This window comes from Chenopodium album, chromosome 21 (assembly GCF_948465745.1).
Source record: "Chenopodium album chromosome 21, dcCheAlbu1.1, whole genome shotgun sequence".
Lineage (NCBI taxonomy): Eukaryota > Viridiplantae > Streptophyta > Magnoliopsida > Caryophyllales > Amaranthaceae > Chenopodium > Chenopodium album.
The window spans coordinates 17,156,748-17,167,647 of record NC_137854.1 but is presented as its reverse complement, the minus strand read 5'-3'; the positions used below and the strand labels follow the sequence as shown (position 1 = coordinate 17,167,647).

Sequence of the window (10,900 nt, the reverse complement as noted above, 5' to 3'; positions counted from 1 at the left end):
ACAAATAAATCTATTATTGGCGATCACTTGAGTTAAAATCACATTAGCCTAAACCAAATTAATAATTATCTTATTAAGCGTGATTTCAAGTACAAATTCCCTTTAGCATGCATAAAAGGTGTGATCAAGCAATATCAATAATATATATCAAGCAACATAAATAATAAATCATAATAATAATGATGATAATAGCGTGATAAGGCATAATAAAGCTTGATAATAATAGCAAGATCCTAGGCATGATACTAACAAAATTAATAACAAACTCTAGCATGTCACTAAACAATAAAGATCAAAGCTTTAAACCTAACATGGCACTAACATGATATCATAATATTAGAAATAAGTAAAGGCACCCTAAACATGATACTAGAAAGCATAAAATAACATCCTAACATGATACTAGGAATTGAACATCCTAACATGATACTAGGAATCATAAAACAATAATAAGCATGCAATCTACATTGTTAATAAAATAGGGAGTAAGCTAATCTACTTACTTTGAAGCCTCGTACCTCTTTCTAATAACAAAATACACAAGTTAGTAAACTTCAATGAAAATAATTAAGAACAATCAAATAATTAAATTGAAATCAAATTAAATAAAGTTTAGACTAGTTTTGGACCAAACCCTCAGAAATTATCAACCTTGCACGTCTAGGGCGAAGGCAACTTCGAACTTGGCTAAGAGATTCTAAGTCTTGTGAATGCGGAATACTGTGTGTAAAAAGCTAGTTTAGAAAGAGAGGGAGAAAGAAAGCATATATTGCTTAGAGGGAGAATAAAGAGAATTAAGGAAGAATTGATGAGAATTGATGAGAGTTGAAAACAGGGATTCGGACCCTATTTATAATGAAAATAAAGGTTCGACGTGAAAGGCATTCATCATTGGGTTTGGTTTTGGGGAGACACAAATGGGTGTCTACACGTATTTTGTTTTTATCATATCTTTTGATCCAGAAGTCCAAATAAGATATATAATATGTCGTTAAAAAGCTCTTAAAGTCTTTTTTCCAACCCAATTGGAATAAGATCAAAATCTTTTGTAGATCAAAAGATATGGCCAAAATAGTGAAAGGGTGTCAGTTTTAGATAGAGTTTCGTATTTCTTTCATATCTTTTTCGTTATAGCTCGAAATTAATATTATAATATATCATTGGAAAGATAATTTCAATATCTATCCAACCTTATAAAATTTGGATAAAAAATATGAGGCACTAAAATAATATCTGACTGTCTTTGAACATCTTTAAATCCGAATAGAATTAGGATCTAAAAAAGGAAAGTTTTTATTCAAATTCAAACTCTACGATCTTATCTATTTATAAAAGGATAATTTAGATCTTTTAGAATCTTATATAAAATTCTAATCAATCCTAATTAGTTTAGGAATAGGATCAAACCTTTGGACCCTCCACATGATCATTGGGTCGTAGGTAAAATCCGGTTTGGGCCCAATTTAGTATTTTGGCTATAATTTCCTCATTATTCATCGAAATTGGGCTTATAATATATCGTGGGAAAGGTCTTTTCAAGCCCCATCTAACTAAACTATTATTGGACCCATATCATGGACCAAACTAAACTGGAATAGCTATTTTCATAAAATAGAGTAGGTTTTCAAAAACTGAATTAAAAGAAGGTTTTTTAATAAAAATAACAGCAACACTAGACTTTTCACACTTTCACTTCATTCGATTATGGTTTGACGCGAAAGGTATTCATCACTGGGTTTGGTTTTAGGGAGACACAAATGGGTGTCTACAGTATGATTTTAGCAAATTTCATAAGGAAGGGATTAGGAAAATTAAAAGAGGAAAGTTTAGGGAAAAGAGGTTGGTAGAGAAGGGGTATAAATATCCCTCTTATTAAGCAAATCAACTTTGCCCAGAGTGGAGAAAACCCAAGGTAAACTTCTCTCCATTTTCTCCTTATTTTTCTTCTTTCTTTTTCTTCCTTCTTCCCCTTCCCCTTTTTGTTTCGGACCACCACCGCTGGCAGCCACCACCACTGGTGGGCCGCCGACCACCAACAACCCAATCGGCAACTGTGACGACCACCAGCGCTGGCAGCAGCCGGCAGTAGCGCCGGACTGCTGTCGGCAGCCTCCTCTTTCGGAAAAAAAATAATTAAAAATTTAATCTTTAATGTTCTAATTTAATCTATTTATGCCTAAATCTGATTGTAAATTATGAGTTTTGGGATTTAATTTTGATAGATGTTTGATTTTAAGTATTATGTTGATTAATTTTCAGATCATGTTTTTAATTAAAAAGCCCTAATTTTTGAAACCCTAGGTTCTTGATTTATGAATAATTGAAGGATCAGATGTATTATGGTTTAGATATTTGATTAAAGTATTTTAAGGCTAAATTACAGCAAGTTTTAATTAAAATAAAGTGCTGGAATTTTATGTAGAGCACTTAATATTAAGTTTCTTGAAGAAATTTCAATTACCCATTAATTGGGACTTAAGTATGGTGTTTTAAATATTATTTCAGCTTATCTATAATATAATTTAAGAGCCACTTTTCACGAGAATCCTCCAAAACCCAAATCTTAAGCTCTCATTCACTCCCGCCTTTTCCAGTTAATCTCTCTAAACAGCCTACTCTACTAAGTACTAGATTTGAAATTAAAAAAAAAAAAAAAAAAAAAACCAAAAAAAAAAAGAAAAACAGCATATCATGGTAGGTAGTTATCTTAACTCCACCACACTACTCCATAACTGCACACACTACAATAGAGTAATAGAGTATGAATTATATACTACATACTTTGCAATACTCATTTCACTCACAAAAAAAAAAAAAAAAAAAAAAAAAAATCATCACACAAAAAAAAAAAATCACAAATCTGATTGTTTGGGGTTTCAATCAAGTAACCAATATTTTGCTCACACAATTCCGGCGGGATAGTTTCTGCATCAAAAGCAGTGTATTAATCAAGCAAAATTAAAACACAATTTCTAATCAATTTCTTCTTCTTCTTCTTCTTCGTGGATTCACTTGAGATCGGTTCTTTTTGTTGTTACTAATTCGTCTCCTTCTTCCCCAATTTCAAGGTAAAAACACATTTTGCTCAAAATGTTATATTATGATGAATTTTTTGTTTGGACTATTGGTTTTTGATAATAATTTCGTAGCTCTAATAATAACAATACAGGATGGTTTCGGTCTCTGCATAATTGCGCTATATTATGACTGAAATTCCGGGTTTGGTGATTTCTTTTTCTTCAACGTTTTGAGCTTAAAGGTGAGATTTTTCCTCTTAATACATAATTTGAATTGTGTGATTGATTTTTGAATTTGTGGGTTTTTCTGGGATGTGGTTGAATTTAAGTTTCTGCAAATTTGATTGCCAGTTTTTTCCGTATGATTTGATATTTGAAATGGGCACTTTTCAGTTTGAAAAGAGATAAATTTTTAAAAATAGAATTGGGGTTTTTTAGCAGATTAAAGGGGAGTCTTTTAGGAATAAAATTGGAGGTTAATTATGGAGAAATTGGGGAATTTGGGAGGTAAAACAATGGAGAACAATCGAGTACGATCTGATACGGATTAAGCTTTCGACATGTTGGTGAGAAACTTGAGAGTTTCGGCAAAACTATGGAGAAAAATGGGAGTTTCAAGGCAATATAATGGAGACATAGGAGTTTTTGTGGGTTGTTGGAGAAACAGAAGAGTTTTCATGGAGATGGAGAGGCAATCTACCTTTGGTGGCAATGAGAAAAGGAAAAGCAAAGATGAATATTGTATTTTGTTTGTTAGATAAATACTGTAATCTAGCCAAAATCAATTACAATATACAATGCATATTCTAGAGTGTAGTTTCAATATTAAATTCTTAATACTACGTAACAATATTGTCTATCCTCCAAAACCCCAACCAAGTGTCTCTATACTTATAGACTCATAAGGGGTCTACTTTAATAATCTTTGTAAGCGGTGATTCCTAATCATTATCGATTAGACATTAAATAATGTCTATCTTTTGTTATAATATTGTCTATCCTAATTGAGTGTATTACCCGTCAATCATTTACTGTAAGTTGAAAAGTGAATAAGGAATGTGCCATCATATTATGTAATCGAATTGGTTATAATTGTTATGTATATTAAATTCTTCATATGTAAATGTAAATGGATTGAAAGATGTTGATCAAGGTAAAAACATTGACAAAGTGAACGTTTCAAGGTTTTTCATAGTTTTGATTATCAGTTATGGATGATTATTTGATTGTATTTGTTCACTGTATAAATTTTATGAATGTATTTCAAATTAATCTTAATCAATCATTCAAATACTCTCAATTATATCTTACTAAGTTCTAATTTTATCTCTTTTACTAATCTTATAATAAATTATAAAAAAAAAACAAAAAAAAAAGAATTTTCTCTTTAAAAAAAAAAAACAGGTTCTTCATTTTTTTTCTTTTTGTTTCCACCTAATTTTTTTTTTTTTGTAAAAAAAATACAGAATAAATATTGCATAATATTTCTTCAAAAAAAAATCTAATATTATCGCTACTAATCAATAGTTTTTACGTTGAAATCAACTTTTATGTAAATTGCAATTGTTATCTTTTTCAAAAAAAAAAATCATTTCCTCTTTTTTGCCACTTAAATATTTTTGTAAAAAAAAGAACACACAGAATATATATTGCATTTTTAAAAAAAAAATAAATAAATCATTTACTCTTTTTTGCCACCTTAATTTTTTTGTACAAAAAAAAATACAAAATAAATATTACTCCGAACTTTACTAATTTTGTACAAATATACTCTAAAATATCAAACAATACAGACAATTACATGAACAACCTTTTTATACAAGTCTCTATCAACATTTATTATTAATTGACGATTAGCAATAACAATGTTGATCCCTTGACCACGATTCTACTACTATTTCATGCCTGTAAGGTAAAATTCAATTATAGGTCTGAGCATTTTTTTTATATGAAATGGAAATGAAGTTAATTAGAGTTAGACATGACTCATTATTTTTTTTAATGTACGTAGAAATGGAGTTGGTGTTGGAGATCGTTCATTAATTTAAATTATTGTTCCATTTTTTTACAGTATATAAAACACTCCGTTAACTGCGTTTCACCTTTATCTTAAATTTCTACACCCTACAGGTATGAACAATTTATTTTTCTTTAAGTTTGGTAATGTGAATGAGCATGTATATTTAGGTAATTTTAGGATTTTATCTCCTCATAGAAGGACATGCTACTAATTTGCCACTACACTACATTACATACATATATTAATTTGCCACTACTAGGATTATAACATTGTAAATTGCTACAACTTACTTCTATTAATTGATGTTGTTGAAACTATAATATAGATTCTTATATATTTATCTTTTGATTATTGTATAACTAATAGATTAGAATGGACATACATTCAAGTAATTATCGATTTAGAGATAATTTGCAACACAAACATGCTAGATTAGCTGTTAGGCGAAGGTTGCTATTCAAACGTACTACAAACCATGAAGATCCTATTTTCAAGCAACGTCGTTACTTATTGGAGAAAGAAGCACGATCCTTGCGACTATTTATGATGCAATTACGTCGATCAACACATCAATATCACGATGTGACACGTGAAGTGGAGCAAGTTCCTAATGAGATCAGTATGAATTGTACTTAATTATAAGAACCATTAATATTTACTTTATAATACTAATACCTTGCATAAAAAATTCTATTAAATTTTTAAAAACTTTCATTCCAGAAAAGCTCACCTAATGATTGGATGCAATTACGTCGATCTACACATCAATATCATAATGTGACACGTGAAGTGGAGCAATTCCCTAATGAGATCAATATGAATGGTACTTATAAGAACCATTAATATTTACTTTATAGCAGTAATACTAATACCTTGCATTAAGGATTCTATTTAACTTTTAAAAACTTTCATTCTAGAAAGCTCACCTAATGAGGGGATAGACAATGATGCTAGACCTGATGAGCAAATTGTCGGAAGGAGAGGTAACCACTTTGCCAAGCTACTTAACCACACACATAAGTGATGTCGACATTGTTAATTAATATTAACTAAATAAATCATTTGCATGCAGATCGACTCATCAACGTCGTCGTACCGATGGGTTTGATAGACGTTGGGAGTTTGGACCTAGAACGGTTGTGTGTCCTAATTGCAAGGCCCTTATGATGTGGATAGAAGAAAGGGTAAAGAGTAGCAATAAAACACACCCAAGGTTCAATCACTGCTGTCAAAGTGGGCAAGTTATATTGCCGCTTTTACCTTTGACACCACCATTTTTAATGTCACTTTTGCCACATCAGCAATTCCGAAACAATATTAGAGTTTTCAACTCTATGTTAGCTTTCACCTCTATGGGCGGTCGGATTGGTAACATTGTTAATGATGGTAGAGGCCCCTATGTCTATTGTATAAGTGGTAGTAATTACCATCGAATTGGAACTTTACTCCCTGAGCCGGGAATAAGTACAAAGTTTGCACAGCTGTGCATCTATGATACTGACAATGAAACATCCAACCGACTACATCACATGGGGGGCGCGGAAGCTTCTTCCATAGATCCAGGAATTTTACAAGGACTAAAAATGATGCTTGATGATATAAATCCTTATGTCACAGTATCCAGAAATGCTGGCAATATGTTGCGCAATCAAGGTGAGCATCAAGATCTGAGAATTAAGCTTATTTGCGCAAGAGAAGGCAAACAATATATCCAACCAACCGCAAGTGAAGTGGCTGCATTGATGGTAGGTGATGGAACTAAAGACATAGGTAATCGAGATATCATATTGCAAAAAATAGATGGTGGGTTACAAAGGATTGATGAAACTTATCCAAGTTATATGCCTTAACAATACCCACTACTGTTTCCATATGGTACTGATGGATGGAGAGTTGGGATACCTAAGGCGTCAAGTACAAGTACCAGTCGAAGTACTGTGACAATGCGACAATTCTACACATTTAGGATACATGATAGGGAAGAAGAGGGTGACACCTTGATAGATTCCGGGCGCTTATTGCAACAATTTGATGTTGATGCATACGCTGCAATGGAACAATATCGATTATCATGGATAAGGAGAAATCAAGGCAGGCTTCGCTCTGATTTATACAGTGGACTCCAAGATGCAATCAGGGCTGGAGATGTCAATGCTACTAATGTAGGTTGATTATTCATATTACCATCATCCTTCACACGAAGCCCCCATAATATGGCCCATCTTTATCAAGATGCCGTGGCAATTGTTCGTGTTTTGGGTCCGCCTGATTTATTTATAACTTTCACCTACAATCCAAATTGGCCTGAGATTGTAAATGAGATATCTACACGTGGAAGTCGTCGCACTGAAGATAGACCAGACATTGTAGCACGTGTTTTCAAGATCAAATTGAAACAAATGCTTCGCGATTTGAAGGATAACAAGAAGTTTGAAAAAGTCATTGTTGGTGAGTTGTGTTGATTAATTATATAATCGTACTATATTTTTTGACATATCTAATTAATTAACATGGGACATATTTCATGTTACAGATTTTTATGTCATTGAATTTCAAAAGCGCGAACTTCCACATGTGTATATTCTCATAACATTGGCTCTAGAAGATAAGCCTAAGTGTCCAGAGGGTATCGATGTAATTATCTCTGCGGAAATCCCTGACAAGGATATAGATCCTTTGGCATTTGAAACAATTACCAAGAACATGCTCCATGGACCATGTGGGCCATGTTTAATTGATGGAAAGTGTTCAAAGAATTTCCCAAAGAAATTTTGTACTGAAACCACCTTTGATGATAATGGATTTGTGCAGTATAGATGTAGACAACATAGAGAGCCCATCATTGTTAATGGAAGGGAGGTAAATAATCGTTGGGTGGTACCATATAACAGAGATATATGTTAAGTATAATGCACACATAAATGTTGAGCGTGTTGCTGCGAGAAGTGTGGTAAAGTATCTATACAAGTATGTTACCAAAGGTCAAGATCGAGCAACAGTTGTCATTGAAAACAATTCAACCACACGACGTGGTTAAAAGGTACGACAAGGATACAGAGTGGATGAGATAAAACAGTACTTGGATTGTCGATATGTATTGGCCATTGAAGCATGCTGGAGAATATTTGAGTTTGATTTGCAACATCAATATCCTTCAACAGAACTACTTCAGTTTCATCAACCCGGTGAACAATTTGTAGTTTTCAATGATAATGACGATCTGCACACAGTCCTTGAACGATCGAGATTGCAACAAACCATGTTAACTATGTGGTTTCAAGCTAACAAGGATTTTCCAGAAGCTAATCGATACACTTACCAAAATTTTCCTATAGGATTCACATGGAATCGTTCTACAAAAAGGTGGGCATAACGGCAAGAAAGACCTTGCATTGGTAGATTGCCTTTTGTTCATCCAAATTCTGGGGAACGATATTACTTACGGATGCTTTTAACTAAGGTTTGTGAAGCGGAATCTTTTGAAGATATACGAACTGTTGATGGTGCCATCCACCCTACCTTTAGATCTGCATGTCATGCCTTGGGGTTGCTTGACGACGATAATGAGTGGCATGAAACTCTGTCAGAAGCCTTTAATTGGGCATCGAGTTCACATTTGAGAAACATGTTTTGCTCCATATTGATGTTTTCAAAAGTAAGTGATACGAAACAGTTGTGGGAACAACATTGGGGTGAACTTACCGATGACCTTGAGAGAATGATGCAACATCAAACTAGAAACCCTAACTTACAATTAACTCCTGAAGAGATGCAGAATCAAGGATTGCAAGAGATTGAGCATATATTGAATAAACTTGGAAGGTCATTGACAGATTTCCCTGACATGCCACAACCTTCTTCGGAGTTAGCACGCAATGCCTTAAATCGGTTGATAAGAGATGAACTTGAATATGACACACATGATGAAGCCAACAACTTTGATACCTTAGTTAGAGGGTTAAACACGGATCAATATAGAGTATATGTTGCAATACTCGATGCTCATTCTCGAGATGTAGGTGGGTTATTTTTTGTCTATGGCAGTGGTGGGACAGGAAAGACATACCTGTGGAACACTCTGATTGTGAAATTCAGATTTGAAAGAAAGATCATGCTCTCTGTGGCTTCATCGGGAATTGCTGCTTTATTATTGCTTGGGAGTAAAACCGTACATTCGACTTTCAAGATTCCTTTTGATCCTGATCAACACTCTGTTTGTAACTTCAAAAAAGACTCAACCCGTGCTGATTTGATCCGTGAAGCATCATTAATTATATGGGATGAGGCTCCAATGACCCATCGATTAGCATTTGAGGCGGTAGATCGACATTTCAAGTATATTTGTAGTGACAATAGAGTTTTCGGAGGTAAGTTGGTTGTTCTTGGTGGAGACTTCAGACAGATACTTCCCGTGGTGCAGTGCTAGATGAAGGACAAGAATCTATTATTGCAGCTACCTTGCATCGAGTGCCCTTTTGGAGAGACTGCCAAGTTATGTGTCTAAGGATACCCTTGAACAAATTCGAGAATTTGCTTATTGGATAATTAAAGTTGGAGAAGGAGTTATAGCAGGAGTTCCCATTACAGAGGAAGGTGAACCAAATTGGATTGAAATACCACGTGATTTTTTTATAACCGATGATGAACATGGTTTGCAAAATTTCATTAACTTTGTCTACCCCAACTTGCCTTCAAATTACACGGATTGGGAGTACCTCAAGGATCGCGGAATTCTAGCACCAACAAACAATGATGTAGATGAGTTAAATTCGAAAATTTTATCAATGCTACCAGGAAACGTGCATACTTTGGGTCTTACAGGAGATGGTGGGATCCTTGATAACATGGAGCCTATGGAATTATTAAACTCATTAAATTTGTCGGGTCTTCCTAATTTTTGCTTAGAGTTGAAAGTTGGTGCCCCGGTAATATATATTGATGCGAAATATGAACCAATCCATAAGGTTGTGCAATGGAACACGCCTTATAATCAAGAAATTGGGTTGCAAAGTGATTGAGGCACAAGTGATTACAGGTCCAAGAGCTACAGAATCAGTTCTATTTCGCGAATTGATTTAACACCTTCCAACAAGAAGATAAATCTCCCTCTTAAAAGAAGGCAATTTCCATTAAAATTAGTCTTTGCCATGACAATAAATTAGAGCCAAGGACATAAATTGAGTAAAGTTGGCATTTTTCTCCCTAGGCCCGTGTTTAGTCATGGCCAGTTATATGTTGCAATGTCACGAGTTACATTTCCTTCCGGGCTAAAAATCTTAGTACAAAATAAGAAGGATGTTTCTCACAGTTTGACTAAAAATTTGTGTATAAGGAAGTATTAAACAGTGTAAATTAGCTATATATGTAGTTTTGTTATAACATTTATTTAGTAACTTTTAGCAATGTTTGTTTTAGTGTAATTTCAGAGCTATACTACTTTTTATATATATTAGATTTTCTTTGTCATGTTAATGCTTCTATTTTACTTTATTAAAGATTTATTTCATTATCTATACTATTTATGTAACCTTTATACATGTGCGAGGTTGGATCAATAATGATATATTATGTAAATTATTTTTTATGCCCACTTCAATGATGTTAAAATGCAGGAAATGAACACAAGATACACACCATGTCGTTGTATTACCCTTACGACATTGAATGTGAATATGAGAGTGCGTTTATTATGGATGGTCAATGAACAGAGTAGAGGTAGAGGTACAAATTACGCCCATCGTTCGTGGAGTATGGTATTCATTGACTCAGAGGTTTGAACTATATTTTTACTTAGTGCTTACTTTTTTTTCCAATACATATTCATTTATTTGACACTTATGTATGTATGAAATTTCCAATTTCT

General features: G+C 33.5%; 1 protein-coding gene across 1 annotated transcript; it reads left to right on the top strand.

Moving 5' to 3' along the window:
• Positions 1–8,482: 8,482 nt before the first annotated feature.
• On the top strand, positions 8,483–10,055 carry LOC145600511 (uncharacterized). The gene is made up of 2 exons (XM_081656396.1): positions 8,483–9,372; positions 9,491–10,055. The coding sequence occupies exons 1-2, from the start codon at positions 8,483–8,485 to the stop codon at positions 10,053–10,055; spliced, it is 1,455 nt and encodes a 484-aa protein (XP_081512522.1).
• The last annotated feature ends 845 nt before the right edge of the window (positions 10,056–10,900 follow it).

What these genes read in the sequence shown, in the direction of transcription:
- LOC145600511 (XM_081656396.1), top strand. Translation starts at nt 8,483, where the DNA reads ATGCTTTTAACTAAGGTTTGTGAAGCGGAATCTTTTGAAGATATACGA. An exon ending in GCGGTAGATCGACATTTCAA is followed by an intron (nt 9,373 to 9,490) that starts GTATATTTGTAG and finishes CTATTATTGCAG; the next exon opens with CTACCTTGCATCGAGTGCCC.